The 18,455-nt window shown below is 40.3% G+C and overlaps 1 protein-coding gene across 1 annotated transcript in view; it reads left to right on the plus strand.

Moving 5' to 3' along the window:
• SLC6A11 (solute carrier family 6 member 11) overlaps window positions 1-18,455 on the plus strand; it is a 340,299-nt gene that overhangs the window by 89,334 nt on the left and 232,510 nt on the right. The window contains exons 3-4 of the mRNA XM_089678690.1: window positions 13,443-13,577; window positions 14,258-14,398. Of these exons, the coding sequence (XP_089534816.1) occupies window positions 13,443-13,577; window positions 14,258-14,398 (276 nt within the window). The remainder of the gene's footprint in view (window positions 1-13,442; window positions 13,578-14,257; window positions 14,399-18,455) is intronic.

Raw genomic sequence — 18,455 nt, forward strand, 5'->3', positions numbered from 1 at the left:
TTCCTCTTATTGCATTGAAACTTATTTGAAATTTTGTAATACAGGTTTGCTATGTAAGCAATCTCTCATAGTTGCAACTAGTTGAACAGTTTGGAGTTAAAGTGGTAGTAAACTCTGATTTGTAAATTGTACCTAAAGGGAAGCTTACAATAAGGTTTACCTGTAGGCACAATCAGGGGCGGACTGACAACTCATGGGGCCCCCGGGCAATAGGGGATCATGGAGCTCCTGTGTCCTTGCCCAAACTCAAAAAAGCCTATGAAAAAGGTACCAGGGGCATCTCATGGAGCCCCCTACTGACCCCGGGCCCTCGGGCAGTGCTCGAGTTTCCAAATGGTCAGTCCACCCCTGGGCACAATGAATATCTCCTCAACATTCTGTACTGTGCTCTCCATTGAGGGCACACAGAGTGTGTCGCCAATTCAGAGCGCTGTGCCACGATTGTGACTCACTTAGCACACGTTTCGTGCTAACCGCACATAATCATAGGGGGAAGCACACCCCTTATGATTATGTGCGGTTAGCATGAAACGCATCAGGGAGGAGCAACAGCGTTGTGTCAATACACCGCCGGCACCACGTGGGTCCCGGCGGCCATTTTGGTCATCATCATACGGTCAGTGCAACTGTTTTTTTTTCCCTGTACTACTGCCTTTGAACGGAATAAAAGTGCATATGCTTAAAAGGGTATCACATTATTGGCCTCCTCTTTTTCTGGGCTCTTTGTGAGTCATCAACAACCCACAGAGCTTTATTGAGTAGGAAGTGAGGCCACATTGCCAGCTGAGGAGAGCAGTGAGGGGAATACCTGACCAGACCAGATTTATAACGGGAGCCTGGAGCGTGCCCTACATGAGCATTGTCTCTACATGCGCAGATTAACTGTGCATCTGGTGAGTGCACAGCCTTATCATATATACCGGTCACCTCACTATCTGGTTTGAACGGAGCACCTATTGCTGGAGATATCCCGATCTTTTATATTCACATTTGGACTATCTATTCCATCAGTATTGTTCACCGCGAGTCACTTCTGCAGTGACGAAATACATGATATCACTAAAGTCACTTTATATGTTGGCACCTTGTCACGAGTCACTATGTATTTTATATAATTCTCATCTATACCTTTGATGCATTGATTATTGCTTGAGCACTGCACCCTATATATGTTTATGTTTTGAAAGGTTTTTGGTATCTTTTGGTGCATTGGCTGCTCTTCTGATTTATAGCGCTCGCTTTTACTTTGTTTTTGAGATAGGAAGATTTGTCACAATGGATCACTGTACAAATTTGGAAGAAATACACACAGCACACCAAAATTCAAGTAAAAATATAAATTAATTTTGTTTTTAGACAAGATTTACTTATCCCAGAGTTCAGATTTAGAGTTAGGTGTGTGCCTGTAAAGACTCAGGTCAGTAAGAAGAATACTGTACCTACATGACTACCAATGTTTTCAGGGGCCAAAGACCAGTGTATTTTGCTAAGTAAGTGTTATCCATACATAATACAGATGGGATTGGGTGTCTGCACTGTATGATTTATTGTTGGCATAACTGTGGAGATGCAATTGACAGGTCAATGGAAGTGGTGGCTATCAGTGAGATACATTATTCTTTAGAGATTACAACTAGGTATACGTCTATTTTTCACCTTGAACTTGGTGATGTCTAACATTTTCAGTCATTTTACAATTGGATCAATAATGCATCAGGGCCAACCATTATATATATGAGAAATATAACCTTGCTTGTGTAATAAGGTTTAGACAATGTGACACTTGCTATTATAGAGTCTTTGGCTTTGAGATACAGACTAAAGCTTTTTTTGCTATAGTGACAAATGCAAACCCTTGATTTATGTCTCAGCATATTTATACTACAAGGTGAGATATGAGGAGGGGAATGTTTGACCAGGAATCATGGTTTGTTTGCATTTTCTATTGACATTGCCGTGTAAATAATCATTATCACTATATCAAAATCCAAAAAGAAGGCAAAAGCCATGGCCTTACTGGTACACATGAGATGACACTTACAGTTCATAAAACATGTATTAAATTTATTTTTATTTTTAAAAAACATATTTAAAAGAAAATTGTTTGAGCCATTTTTTCTTACAGTTTCCAATACACAAGTGCAATATGCATAGTTTAAATATTGTTTGCAATTATTTATTGGAAGTTGTAGAAATAGAATAGAAATAAATGGAATACAAGTTTTATTAACTGTAGGTGTTGTGACGGACGTGACGTCAGACCGCCAGCCCTTCTCACCAACTCGTGACTGAAGGACTAGCTAATCTAAAACCGCGCTGTCACGTGCGTAACAATACCACGCTCAGCTGCACCCTGCACAAAGATTTTCCAGCTAATGGACCACAATCTATGTACCGCAGCCTGAGAGCGATTGTTAATGGGTCAGGTTAATTACGCAATTAACCCATCACAATGCCACCGCCGCCTTTTTGTACAGAGAAAGAGGAAACTCAACAATCTTAGCAGTAACACTATGATGTTTGAATAAGCGCCTGGATACACCCTGTCACTGCAGGCAGATGTATCCTGAGGTTTTAAAACACAAAGTAGCGCTCTTCAGAGACAGGGATTTTTAGTTTGCATTAAAGAGCTTTAGAAACAGTTCAACACCTTTCAGATAATAGGATTTATTACTAGAAAGGTCAAAAGGGTGCAATAAAAATATTTACAGGCAAAGATGAAACCAATATATATATATAAATACAGAGAGCAATACAACAACAGAGAGATAACAGAAAGAAGTTTAGAGAGGTAGAATACTTGCCAGAGTACTTGGTTTAAGCAGATTCAAGGGTCCTGAGCAAAAGGGTGCCTTTTCTCCCAAAGTTGGTTCCTGGTGTTAAAAGGGAGAGCTCTTCATCTTATCTCTCTTTGGGCTGACAGCCTATTTTCTAGTCCACCAGCAGGGTGTCTCCTTAAAGCAGAGAACCAATCGCCTCATTTGGGGAGGGTGTTTAGGCGGGGAACTCTGCTATGACCAAATCCCTCACATGTTTATACCATGGTCAATAATCTTCCATAGGTACATGGAGCATCCTATCCACTGGTAGGATAATATGCAGAATCATCTGCTGAACGTCTAGATATCAGATATAACATATCTACCTGTGATGGTTAAAGAGATATCGCTTTCTGCTCTCGGGTAGACTTATTCTAGGGGTGTAAGATATCAGGCGACTCGCATTAAACTGTGCTATCCGAATATATTCTTTATATTCTTGTACGAATTTCTCAAGAGAAATTATGAAAGTGTATATCTCTCCACATGAGATATATGTTTTATGCCAGGGGTGGCCAACCTGCGGCTCTCCAGCTGCTGCAGGACTACAAGTTCCATCATGCCTCTGCAAGTCAGTAACTTCCCATCTTTGCAATGCCTCATGGGAAATGTAGTTCCACAACAGCTGGAGAGCCACAGGTTAGCCACCCCTGTTTTATGCTTTTGAAGTCCAGTGACTGATGGGTTTATAGCTTTACGATCAGCTTCAGAGCATTCAGAGCAAGAGTGGGACAGACACCCTGGCATCAGCTAATTGGGTTTACAACCATGAAGGATATCCAGCTGTGTCCTGTGCACTCTTGAACCCAGCACACAAAGACCACGTGTCACTCAACAGAGAGGGGGGGGAGCTGATTTGGAGTGAGAAATGATACAAGATGGAGGGTCTTTACCAAAATGGATGTTCGCGTCCATATTTGTACATACAATTGCTACAGGTGTCATCTTATGTGTAATGTCTGTTGTTTTTCTCTTCTTTATGGATTATGATAGTAGGATGTGGTACAGGGGTGGTAGTCTCTTTATATGATATTACAATATCAAATAACAGCTGTGATTTCTAGAAACATGGGAGCTTGGAATTGCTTATTAATTTTCTGTGTACACCTTAGTTTTACAATACACAGTATGTTTTTTTTTGGGGGGGGGGCATTGTGGCTGGTCTGTGCATATTATTTAGCCACTTCCCTCCAACCTATTGTATTGTGGGCACGATCTGTCACCCACTGTGTCCACTGGACACAGCTGATGACAAATCACTGTATCTGCCCGTTGCCAGTATCATGTGATTGCTGTGACCAATTTCAGCAGATCACATGACAATTGTAAACAATGAATTACTTCCTGTTATGCAATTCATTGTGTACAATTGTGTTGCTAGCTGTGCTTGGTCATAGTGATTAAATGGTACAGACGGGGCCAATTCATTCAGTAAAATGCTTGCTTATAGCCATGAAATTCACTGCTATAAGGAATTATAATGTGTAAATAAAAATCCTGTTCACTTTCCAGAATAGTGCAATGTTACATTGTATTGCTCTGGTTAGAGTTTGTAAAAAAAACCCATAAATTAAAGATGTAACAAAAAATTTAAAAAAGATCACCACAACACCAGTTATATGATGATGCTGTACTGCACTGATGACAGTATGGAAAAAAGTGAAAAATATATTTTTTTTTACTTTCTTAATTTCCAAAAAATTATGACAAAAAAAAATTACAACTTTAAAAAACTCACCATGCCTCTTACTAAATACCTTGGACTGTCTACTTTCCAAAAAGGGTCATTTGGGGGATACTTCTGCTGTCCTGGAATTTTTGGGCCTCAGGAAATCAGGCTGTCAGTACATCAGGATTGATCACTTTTCAGATATATGGTTTGTGGATTCTATAACTTTCCTACAGACTAAATAATAAACACTGTGTATAGTCCATAGGGCGCTCCTGCTGGAACCAAACCTCTGTAGCCACTTGGGGGTGCCAGAATGGATATCAAGGATAAGGAAGCCCAACAGACACTCAAGCAGCTCTTCACAGAGTTGGAGGAAAAGCTCTAGTGCAAAAAGACATGGGAAGAATGCACCAAGTTTAGTACTGGAGGTTTATTAATATACAAAGATAAAATTCCACTTACAAGAAGTCAAAACATTACAGGCTCATCATAGCTAATCGACCAATGTTCCTAATGGTATGGGTTTAAGTGCTGTCTGGCCGTCCAGTGGCAGCGTGACATGTGGAATGCAGGGATGTCGGAACTAAGATGCCTGCAGAACCACGGGAGGAGTTGTGGAACGCATACGTCGGAGGTGATGTAAGGTGGGGGTGGTGACGCATTTCGGAGCATGCGTAAAGGGCTCCTTCATCAGACCTAAGCCCCAAGGACTCACCGGCAGTTTTATATCAGCAAAAGAGGGTGGGAAAATGGGAGGGATGGGACGGGTGAACAAGCTAGTTGCTCCTCGGTCCTAAAACCTATTACTTTTGATGCTATAAAACACTATATAAAAACTTATATTATAAGACTTGCCACCATCCATGCTGGTTAAGAAATATCCCTAAGCCAATATTGAAGATTACACCATAATTGCACCAAGCAATCTGATTACATTTCTCAAGGCACATTACTTAAAAATTCATTTATTGAGAAGGGTTACCCATTGGATATTGTAGATGAAGCTCACTTACTTTATATGACTAGTCCCAAAATAACAGAACATCCAAATGAATACACGCAACCAGAGATTAGATTTGTCACTCAATTTCATAGTCATCATAAACAGATGGAATGTACTATACACAAATTTTGGCCCATTTTACATCAAGACCCCTATCTTAGACACCTTCTGCTGAAGCAACCCAAATATTCATATAGAAAAGCTCCCAGCATTAAAGGGAAAATATCACCAAGCAAACTTAAATCGAAAAAAAACAATACAGTCTCACTCACGTTTGCTCCCATTGTTGGTATGTATCAGTGTAAGAAACATTTATGTAAGACATGCCAGTTTGTTCACCATGGGAAAAAGGAGTTTACTGCAAAAGGGAAATCCTGTACTATCAAGAAATCCCACACATGCTTTTCTGAATATGTGGTTTATTGTTTAGCTTGTTCTTCTGGTTTACACTATGTTGGTACAACTATACGTACCCTCCGAAAATGCTTCAGTGAGCACTGTTGCCTTATAGAGTATGGTATCAACAGGGGCAGACTGACCATTCGGAAACGCGGGCGCTGCCCGAGGGCTCGTGGTCAGTAGGGGGCCCCATGAGATGCCCCTGGTACCTTTTTCATAGGCTTTTCTGAGTTTGGGCAAGGACACAGGGGCCCCATGATCCCCTATTGCCCGGGGGCCCCATGAGTTGTCAGTCCGCCCCTGGGTATGAATCAACATAGTGTGCCTAAACACTTCCTTTAAAATCATGGGAAATCCACTGAAGGTCTTAGAGTATGGATTATTGAAGGCATGCCTTGTGATCTCCCTCTGGCAGAGTGATTTCAACGTCTCTGTCAGAGACACCTGTTGGATTTACACCTTGGATGTATTATCTCCATATGGACTAAACGAGGAGCCGGAAATAAGCTCAATCCTGTAGAGATATCTGCCCTTCATCTACACAGCTGTTTATTTAAAAATGTTTATATTATTAAGGAAGACTTTCCGTTCGCACTTTATACTAATGATGTTTCCTTTAATAATTCCAGGCATATCTCTTCTTCTTCTTCCTTTCTCCATTTAAACAAGGATCCCTTTCAGAATATAATAGTGTGATAATGAGATATTATTCCTATAGACAACCATATTAGGCATACTTACATAGAGTGTTTTTAAGCTGACTCAGCAATATAATGATATGTTATGATGTTGTATCTACTTTTTAATAGTATCCCATTTCATTCTCTTACATTTTCTTTGAGTTCTTTTATATAATTACATTTTTTGCTATCTGATCTAATGTATGCTATCTCTTTATATACATACATACATACATGATTTTTTCAAATGGTTAATGTGATATTTCCATCTCATGGGGTTAAGCTGACAAGTGTGTATAATAAATATTATTTTTCTTTGTATACCCATTTACATTTTTTAAACTATTGTTTTTAGTTTCCTAATAACCTAGTGTTTTATAGCTTCAAAAGTAATAGGTTTTTAGGACCAAGGAGCAACCTGCTTGTCCACCTGCCCCATCCCTCCCATTCTCCCACCCCCTTTGCTGATATAAAACTGCCAGTGAGTCTTCAGGGCTTAGGTCTGCTGAAGAAGCACTTTGCGCATGCTCCGAAATGCGTTACCACCCAAATCTTTTGTCACCTCTGATAAATGCATTCCACGACTCCTCCCGTGGTTCTACAGCCATCTTAGTTCCGACAATCCTACGTTCCACAGGCCACACTGCTGCTGGATGGCCCTTAAACCCATACCATCAGGAACATCGGACGGTTTACTATGCTGAGCCTGTCATGTTTTGACTTCTTGTAAGAGGAATTTTTTCTTTGTATGTTAATAAACTGCCAATACTGCACTTAGAGGTGCCTTCTTTCCATGTCTAAATAATAAACACTCACTTTTCACCAAAGAAATGTAGCAGAATACATTTAGTTGGCCTAAATTTCTGAAGAACATTTATTTATTTGCAAAACTTTATAACAGAAACAAAGAAAAACACTTTTTTTTTTAAATTGTGGGTCTAATGTTTATTTATTTAGCAAGAGGAAAAAAAGAAGTGGTGATCGAATACCACCAAAAAAAAAATCAACATTTGTGTGAAAAAAATACAAAAATGTTGTTTGGGTACAGTGTTGCATGATCGCACAATTGTTATTCAAAGCGCAACAGCACTGAAAGCTGAAAATTGCCCTGGGCAGGAAGGGGGTGAGAGTGCCCTGTATTGAAACTGTGTGCTAATTTGTCATTAAAGCGAAGTTCCAGCCATTTTTGTGTTTCTTAGAAGTCAGCCGCTACAAAAACTGCAACTGCTGACTTTTTATAAACACACACTTACCTGTCCCAGGGTCCAGTGATGTGCTCACCCATCCCTTCTCTTCTTCTTCTCTCCACGGCACCGACATCTCAACTGTGGGCACCAGGGTGTGACAGCCTGCGGCTTCACAGCCGGGTGCCCACTGTGCATGTGTGAATCACGCAGCACCTCTTGATTAGTCTGCCAGTCTTCTGGGACCTGTGAAGGTTCCCAGGAGACTGCAGGAGGAAGGAGGAGGCCATGGTGAAAGAGCTGGAAGTGGGAACGGGTACCTGTCAAAATCATCGATATCTTTGATCAGTGGTGTATTTAGTTCTTGTGCTGCCCTAGACAACACTAAATTGTGCACCCCCACCACTCCAGCCCCCACCACCACCACTCCTCATTAACCACACACCCCCTCACGCCTGCAGAGAGACAGTTCAAGCACTAACCTTAACCTCTCCGGAAAGCAGCTGGCCATCCCTGGAGTCAAGCCTAGTGTCTTCCTTGTGCGGAAACTCTCCTTACACCCTCCAGCAGTGCACAGCTCCCTCGGATTCCATGGAGAAGCACAGGCAGTTCCTTACCAAGTCCCCACCACTGCCACATGTGTCCCTTCTTCTCCCGGGAGGTGGCCCCCCTGAAAATTGCCGCCCAAGGCAAATGCCTTGTTTACCTCACGGTAAATACGCCGCTGCCTTTAATAGGGTGACAGCGCTCTTCCTTCTGCAGTGAAATCATTTCAGCTATATCAAATCCTGTTTAGAGTCATTCTTGATAGGCTTTGAGTCTGTGTTGGCTAAATAGTTGTCTGTATTGAAAACTGAGAGCCTGCACAGGTGTAGAGGTAATTCTTATTTGCGTTTGACCAGTGACAGACAGTCACTTGGAGGTCAGGGGTATCCTATTGGACACTGGGTAGTCTAGAAATGAGCTCCCGCACACACTGGTAGGGGTATTGGCCTGGGTGCAATGCATGAAAAAAGCACATAGAATATGCAGTAGGCAGTAGGTAAACCCAGCAGGACTTATAGCAGGAGGAATTTTAAACATAATTTAATCAATGTCAAGATTTTGGTAAGGCACAGCCCTCCTTTCTCAAGACATGCTATTGTTGACTCTAAATGACTCTAAATATATTACAGAGAAGATTGGTTCAAAAGGAGACAGACAGTTATGGGTAAGGTCCCCAATGTGCGAAGCACCCTGCACTTTGTGAATGGGCCACAGTCCTCCGTGACCTGTGAAATGTCCCAGAGGGCTGTGTGGGGGGGGGGGGGGGGCGAACATCTGGCTCAGTTTTTTGTGGTGAACTGAGCTGAAAGTGGGAGCGGGTACCTGTCAAAGCCAGGTACCTGCTCCCCAAAAAAGGTGCCAAATGTGGCAGCAAAGGGGGGAGGAGGCAGATAAGCGAAGTTTCTGCTTTTGGGTGGAGTTCCGCTTTAAGCTGAACTTCAGGCACAACGTATTTCTTATAAACAAATACCAACAATCTATACAATAATACATGCCAGCTGCCCCAGGAAAAGTGACGACTGAGGCACCAGCTGATGGGGATCAAGCTCATATGTCCCTAACTAGGGCTGATTGATGATGAACAAATGTACCTTATGAAACACCTACCAGGGATCCACCTATGGCTGCAAAACTTTAGAGAGGAGTCGGCCATGGAGGTAGTTGATAAAATGGAAGAAGAGTGCCTTTTAAAGCATTACAGCTGCTACGTTTGAGTGAAAAATAGGTGCCTTACAAGATTCAATTTTACACATTTGGCAAAGTCTGCCATATGCTTTGTGAGCATTCATGGCATAAAGCCATTGCAGACGGTAGTGTGAACACCTTTGTTGTTGGCAGATCCACCTTGGAGCAGAACGTCTGTCTGTTCATGGATGTGCACCATATAATATAGTGATGATGATATACCAACATGTAAGTAGAAGGATGTAAATAAGGCTTGTTTCCAGTATATCTCCTATGGTGAAATGTCTGAGATGCAGACTTTTGTACAAAGCCTGACGTTATAGTTGATGTACATGTTGTACTATCTCTACTCAAATACTTGTTTGATGTCTGCTAGGGGAAAATAATGCATGGATGGTTTATTCACATTTATAATTTATATTATCTTTGGTATGGTTGCACATATGAATTATTGTATATACTGTTGGAATCCATTGGTTATTCACATCTCCTTGATATGACTCATGATGGTTGGGTCATATACATAACAGTACTGAGTTTTTCATTCCTGACGATTGCATAGTTTGCATTTGGCTTATATGGATTACATATGCAACACCCATTAGGCACTTATGGTAGAGTTCTTCTAGTTGACATTATATTTATTATTGATGGGGTGTGGGGACCCAAGGATAATAATGGTTGTTTCCATCTAGGGATTATTTTGGACATGTATGCAACAAGATTGATTTGTGCAATTTTAATTGTTTTAGGCATATAGTATATGTAATATATTGTATGTTTTTATTGACCAAGCTTGCTGTTTGGACATATTAATGTATATAACTATATTATAATTTATATATTTCTAGTTGTTGATAACAGCGGGGTTGAGCCACCATATGTAGTCTTAAAGGAACAGTGTAGATATAGCAACAACAGTTAGTTAATTTGTAGGCAGAAAAGGGAAGGTATTAATTGGCCTCCAGTCCCCTTGGAGTAGAGCTGTGACTACTCTACATTATTTCTGACAGGAGACTGTAAAGGGCTGAGAATAGCAGTGATGTTAAATTTGCAATTCCTATTTGATTTACAGTAAGGCCACTTTTGGCATGGTTCCCTGATATTGTTATCACCTATTAACCAGTACAATACTGACATTTTAGACAGAATAAATATATTCATAAAGCTGGCTGTTAGTTCTCATACTGTTCGCACATTATGCATTTTTGTAGGGAGCTCTGTGCCTCTCGCAAAAGATACTGGAAGATTATCAAACAAAAGAGCCCCTTGCTTTTGCAATGTGTGGAATCTCCTGCAGTGAACTATAATGACTTACAGGAAACAAGTAGTGAGAAATAGCCATGGAGTGGCATGCCGACAAATATGGCTGCCTAGGACTGCTACAGAATATATTAAGGAATAATTATTACTTCACCCTTACATAAATCCCATTGTTGTGTAGGCTTTGTTGCTTTTTAAATAGGACCCTGCATTATAATTTTTTTAAAAATTCAAATTAGTATTTATTTTTCAATTTCAACTTATAAGAGTTAATTTACTAAACCTGGAGAGTACAAAAGCTGGTGCAGCAGTGCATGGTAACCAATAAGATTTTAACTTTAGCTTTTTCAATTAAGCGTTGAAAAAAAAACCTGGAAGCTAATTGGTTTCTGTGCAGAGCTGCACCAGATTTTGCACTCTTTGGTTTTAGTTAATCATCCCCAAAGTGTATCTGAGGGAAAATCAAAAATTTTAGAGTTGTCACCAGAACAAGAGAGGGTGGGAAATGTTCCTGTTGCAGTAAGAGCTGTCTAAGAAGAATTCTTTTCACTTTGGAGAGATTTTCTTTAACTACCTGTTGGTTTTCTGGTATAGGAATTAAAAATCTCCCCAAAGGGACACATATAGTACAAAATAAACTGATGGGGTTTTAACACTTTCCTACTTTACTCTTAGGCTGTCATATCACTCAGAAAATATTTTGCAGTTCTATGGGCTGTATAAGTAATGTTTCAAACTAAAATGTAACAGATAATATTTTTATGTATTTATTCCACTTTAAATTTGGGTAAAGCAGATCATATTTTTGTAAGTGCTCCACCACCTGTGCCTCACCGCAGATCCATGACCACCTTAATTATAAGTAAGGTCATATAGCGCTTGTTATCCCAGCCGTATAAGTACTCCTGACTTCCAGTCTTCAAAAAGCCTCAGCCGCTCTCCACCACAATCAATCATGAATCATGAAAAAGTTATCTCATAGTGTAATATTTACTGAAATTCATGATTAAACACAAGATAAAATATTGCACTTACAAATGATGGTGCCCAATACCTCGGCACAAATACATAAAGCAAAGTTATCAACGCTACCTGAAGACGCCATGCGGCGAAACATGTAGAGGATGGTTTGATGGTCATCATATCCTGTCTACTAGTGATGGTACTTCCGGTTCCAGGGATTCAAATGCATGCTGAGATCCAGGAAGTGGAGTGGCGGTGCTAACCTTACTTTATGTAAGTGGAGAAACCTCTGAAATAATTTTCTGGTTTCAAGGAACTCATGCTATTTACTACAGTATATCTATATCTATCTATAGCTCTCAGTAAATTAGTGTGATGGTCATTAGGAAGAATTTGTCTTATACTTGTTTTTTATATAGCTTTAAAGATCATTGATGGCAGTGGTTACTTACCGGAGTGGTAGAAATTGTTCATTGCTCAAAAAAAGCCTGGCAACCTTTGGAGGAAACTTAGGGTTAAATAGCATGCTTGTTGAGAAACACTGGTTTAAACACATGATGACCCCTTTCATGTGAAGTAGGAACTATTATTTGTACTGCAGTTGTTATGTTGGTGTAGGAGTTAATGCACACTTATCCACACCCTCAAAAACCACACCTATAAATTGCCTACACTTACCCCTTGTCTTGGCAAACATGGCAAACATAAATTTACCCAATGGAGGGAACCTATAGGTGCACCTGTATATTAGGATCCTAGTGGTTCAATTGAATAAAGTATTACAAAGAGTTAACATTTTTATTTTGTTATTCAAAGAAAGTCAGTTGGGGGCTCCTGGCTTGCAAACCAATGTGGAGTAATACGTCAGCTGAAGGTTCACATTTATCCATGTTCTGATCTAGCTAGTATTAATTAGTAAAATATGAAGCATCTTCAGTATTACAGGACAAGTCTGTTTGAATATGATTAACTACTAGCTATTGAGGAGCAATAGTAATTTTATTTGTTTTTCAGCACAATGTAACCTTTGGATTGTGGTGGACTGGTCCTATATGTGAATCTAAAAGGTTTTGCTATTTCGCCCTTATAGAGCAAATTTACACACACTTTTACAGGGGTTTTTTCCATCTTCTTAATTCTAAGAGGTGCCAGATGTAGGTGTCAAATGTATTTTAACTAGATTAGACAGGATGGGTATTTTATTTTTAAATAAGTATTTAGGAATTTTACATTTCCGCCATGTAAAAATTAAACAAATTAAAGGAAACATATTCCACCATTGATATATGTGGGGTAAAGTTTATAGAAGGAACAAAGAATGCATTTAATCAGCACCTTGAAACAATTTGAAAATATATACTCCTTTGGAATATAGAGGAAGATGCACATGAGTAGAACAAAGACACACACAAAAAAAGTGAGTTAATTATATAATTTATGGGGTGTTTTTGTTCTGCCAATATGCAGTTGTACTCATTTGAGTTTTTAAGGTCAGCCTACCAACCAAGGTGGTGTTCAACGTATCATAAGTGAATCTCTGTTTGACCTTTCCTATCGTCCAATACTTAGCGATTAGGCTTGTAAATGTGTTGGGGTACATTTTTTTTAAAATAAATGCTCTTTAATTATGAGAGCATAATAATGTTCTTGAATAAAACAATACCAATACTAATAAAATTAATATGCATGATTATTTATCATTATTATCATTTTTTTGCTGTCTTTCAGGAGCTTTTCTAATTCCATATGTGGTGTTTTTTATATTCTGCGGCATACCGGTATTTTTCCTGGAGACGGCACTTGGGCAATTTACCAGTGAAGGAGGAATAACATGTTGGAGAAAAGTTTGCCCTTTGTTTGAAGGTACAGTATTATATCATGACGTGTCACCCAGAAATATAATGTTTCTGTTTATTTGTGATTTCAGTCCTTAGTCATTTGTTTAATTCATCACTAGACGTGCAGCTTGGTTTGTTCAGATTCGCTTTTCGGACAAAAATGTAATTTTTGGAGATTCGGATGTATCCAAATTTCCAAAATGACACAGTAATGAATCTGAACAAATCCAGAAAAGGTATAATTAAATTTTCAGACTCATCCAGATTCATTCAGATCAGATCATTCAAATTAATTGAGAAGAGCTGGTTGTTAAGGAGCGGGGTGGCCGAAATGTCCTTAACAACGATGCCTCATCAACATACAGTAGGCATTAGTTTAAGTAACCTTTTTAACAGAAAGCCCTTATAGAGGTACAGACAAGACAACTGGAGGAAGAGGGTGCAGGAGCCTCACACTGTACCCACGATTTGATGATCAGGGGTGCAATGCTATGCAAGCTCCAGTAGGGAAAAATCATAAATGTACATTTTTTTATGCAAAACCGCTTATTATTTTCCCCAAGTAGGTGAATTTATCCTTTAAGAAGGGTCTACTTTCTCCCAATGTCACTCTGTCTATGAGCATGCATAAGACAACATTTTTACTAGGCATTATGGACAGCCTAGTTCAGTAATTATAACTAAATTTTTTTTATTTATTTTTAGGTATTGGATATGCTACTCAGGTGATTGAAGCACATTTAAATGTCTACTATATCATCATATTAGCTTGGGCAATTTTCTATTTATTCAACTGTTTTACTACTGAACTGCCTTGGGCCACTTGTGGACATAAATGGAATACAGGTAAACCAATTAATGTATATTGAAAAGATTAATTAAGGTTGATGGACCTGAACAATTTCAGTATTCGTTTCTTAACTGTTAGAGCTTTCATAGAAGATATTATTGCAGGACTTACTACTTTTATGCCAGGCAAAAAACATTTTTTGTTAAAGTTAATTTTTAGCATGGAATGCTGCAGTACAATTTTTACATGCAATTATTTTCTTACATGCAAGTATAAACATTTCTTTCTTGTGCTAACATGACTTAAATGCAGTGAGTAGAAAACACATGCAAAACATAGAACATGACCAAGGTAAGTTGACAGTTTGGGATCCTACTGTAGATTGATAGACTGATAACACCCTAATAATTAACTTACTCCATGCTATATAAAACATGCTGCTCCCACTAGGACCACTACAGTCAGGCTGAATACTAGGCATTCCTTTACTTTGCTCACATTCAATGCTAATATTCAGATGTTTGTACTCTAGCACTCCTTTTGGTCCTTGTGAGCTTTGGTGAGTCATTGTGAGTCATCTACATGCTTGTCTGGGTGCTTCTGGGTCAAAGAGCCAGGACTGTTTTTCTTTCAACTCTTTTTTACTAAAGTTTTTCAAGACAATAACAAAACAGTAGACAACTGTAACAGTAGTCGAAATGGCATCACATGTTTCAAAATTATACAGAATGAATTCAGCAAATACGTACAATTATCTGATTATGATATCAGGAACATATCTATGCGCAAGAGGTCAGCAGATGCACCGCAGATTTCACATTCAGAACAAAGCAATGCACGTTTCGCTTCCTCATATGACACATATGATACACAAAAGAATAGAATTTTATCCATTACAAGAACAGTCTAACAGAAATTTAACCAAAAAAGGATAAAAATAGAAAAAAAAGAAAATGGACAAAAAAGTACAATAGAGCAAGAAATCCAACATATCCAACAGAATTCAGTAAAATTCCAATATCCATGCCATATGATACCTTACACTCATAGGTCAGAGAGCTTGAATAAAATGTTCCAGCACAGCCATTTAACATCAAATACCCTGATAGTGTGATTCGAAAATGCATAGGACCTCTCATATAGATAATGGGAGTGTACTCTAGTAATCACTTCCAAAATAGGAAGAGATTAGATTTCAACGCTTTAGTGATAGTTAACCAGGCAGCAATTAAGATGTGTGCAATGATTGTTCGACATTGGACAGGAAATACATTTTTTTTTTTCCAAAAAAAAACGTTTATTGAAAAAGTGCATAATAATACAAAAGAAAAGCAAATGATGGTCATTTACAACATTTGGCAGTGCATGTCGGGAGAAAGTAGGAATATTCTTACAAAGAACCACATAAGGAGCATGGATGTGCCAGTCCACGACGGGGTAAGTCTGTAATACTCAGGCAGTCTAGTAGGGCGCATGGGAATGTTATCGCATCGGACCTTCTTAGTATGTAATTCTCATTATAGCGCCGCAGAAGGAGGCAGGGTAGATGCAGCACAACCGTTGAGGATGAAGCTAGTGTTTTACTGGAGTGGTGGTACCTGTAAGTAAGCTTAGATTGTCGTGAGGGTCGCTAATGTAAGCAAGGTAAATATGACAATGGCATGCCTAATGTTCTCTAAAGAGGAACCCAGTGGTTAACTGGGCGAGTAACAAGAAGGTAAGAAGAAAGAAAAGGAGAACAAGAAAAGATAAAAGATAGAAAAAAACAAAAAAAAAAAAACAAAAAAAAAAAACGGGGGGTGGGGGTGAAGGGGGGGGGGGGGAGCTGGGTTTGTATTGTCGTCAACACCAAGGGTCTTTTATGGGTGTATTTGAGCAAAAGTCTATTAACCGGGGCCGGTAGGTGGGGATAGAGCCCTGAAAGTGGGGAAGTCGCCTACCGTATGCTCTAGAGTGTGGAGTAACATACAATGGAGATTAGTAATCAATCAGGCGTGTTGGTTGGACGGTTCATAAAGGACCGGTACGTAGAAGTAGTTTTAAAGTGATTCCAGCAGGCCCAAGCATGGGAGAATTTAGTGGGGGAATCGAGTGCGGTCGCAATCAGTTCTTCCATTTCCGCAATTTTACCCACACGGAGCAGCCAATCGCGTATGGAGGGAGGGCGGGTGGAGCCCCAAAGAGTGGGAAGACAGAGTCTGGCTGCGTTGACCATATGCATTGCTAAAGATTTGAGGTATTGTCCCCTGGGCAGAGAGGAATGATGGAGAAGAAACTGCTCTGGAGAGAAAGCTAGGGACAAGGTGGTCACAGACACTACAAGCCGGTGGACCTCCTGCCAAAATGGTTGGATATTGGGACAAGACCACCAAATGTGGAGAAAGGATCCATCCGGGGTTCCACATCTCCAACAGCTGTTGGGGACGGAAGGATTAAAACGAGAGATTCTCGACGGGGTTCGGTACCATCTCGAAGCAATTTTATATCCATTTTCCTGAGTCGAGACATTGAGGGAGCATTTATGAGTATGCATAAATATTAGGTCCCAATCGGCGTCCAATAAGCTGTTTCCCAAGTCTCTGTTCCAAGCACGGCAGGAGGGTAAAGAGTTATAATCCCTACTCTCAACAAGGAGAGGGTAAATCGCCGAAATCAAATGTTTGCGCGGTTCAGCTCTAGAGCATAGGGATTCAAAAGGAGTGAGGGGACGAGTCCAGTTATGGAACAGTTTGTGTGAGAGCAGGAAGTGTCTTATCTGCAGAAAGGCCCAAAAAGGAAAATCTCGACTATCTAGGCTATCAAGCAGTTCGCGGAACGATAGTACTTTTCCACCGCGGATAAAGTGTTTAACTAAGATCTGGTCATGTGGCCAATGCTCAGATAGGAATGACTTGTGCATGCCTGGGGGGAAGTCAGGATTGAGACGAATGGAGGTTAAGGAATTCGGAGACTCAGAGATAGATACCGTTTTACAGTTCAGGCGGAGAATATTTAAGCTTGGCCCCACTAAAGGGTGGGTGAGGAGCTCTTGAGGTGTATGCTTTGGCAGTAACCATGGAATCGATGTCAGGGGTGAGGGTGAGAAGGCATTTTCGAGGCAGACCCAGTCTTTAGAGGTAGAATGAACATGCCAGTCCACTATGCGTGTAAGGTGGCATGCCCAGTAGTACCGGTGAAGGTCAGGGAGCCCAATTCCACCTCTAAGTTTGGGGAGAGTCAGTTGAGAAAAAGCAATACGTGGACGCTTATGATTCCACAGGAATTGTGTGCAGAATTTTTTACAAGATGTAAAAAAAGCAGCAGGTATGTGGATTGGCAGCGTTTGAAAAAGATAGAGAAGGCGTGGGAGTATGTTCATTTTGATTATAGCTGCCCTTCCAAACCAAGAGAAACAAGGACGATGCCATTTGTGGAGGTCCTCTTGGAGAGAACGTAGAGCGGGAAGGAAGTTTTTTGCATAGAGGTCATCGAGGTTGCGGGTAAGTTGGACGCCGAGATATGGAAGGGAATCCTTTTCCCAACGAAACGGGAAATGAGATTCACAGAAAGATACGAGTTCTGGAGGCAGGGATATGTTAAGGGCAGAAGATTTGGAGAAGTTGATTTTAAAGTTTGACAAGAATCGAAAGAGAGCAAATTCTTTTAACAGATTAGGCAAAGTGGTGTGTGGATCAGCAAGGAAGAGAAGGATGTCGTCTGCGTAAGCAGCGAGCTTGTATTCCTTGTCCAATACCCTGATCCCTTTGATGTCAGAGTTCGAGCGGATTTTGCGCAATAGGGGCTCGAGGGATAGGACAAACAAGAGTGGGGAAAGGGGGCAACCCTGATGTGTTCCGTTTCCTAAGTAAAACGAGTTGGACAGATGTCCATTGACCCTGACTCGAGCGGTGGGGCCTGTGTACAGGGTCATGATGAAGTTGAGCATCTTCTCACCCAAACCCAATGACACCAGAGACGCTTGCAGATAGTCCCATGCAATTCTATCAAAGGCCTTCTCTGCATCCAGGGAAAGGAAAAAACCAGAAGTGTTAGATTTGCACAACCAATGGTGAAGGTTAAGGGCCTTAATGGTATTGTCCCTTGCTTCCCTTCCCGGTATGAATCCAACTTGAT

This window comes from Staurois parvus, unplaced genomic scaffold, assembly GCF_062004578.1.
Source record: "Staurois parvus isolate SC_StPar_1 unplaced genomic scaffold, SC_StPar_1.0 ptg000209l, whole genome shotgun sequence".
NCBI classification, from domain to species: domain Eukaryota; kingdom Metazoa; phylum Chordata; class Amphibia; order Anura; family Ranidae; genus Staurois; species Staurois parvus.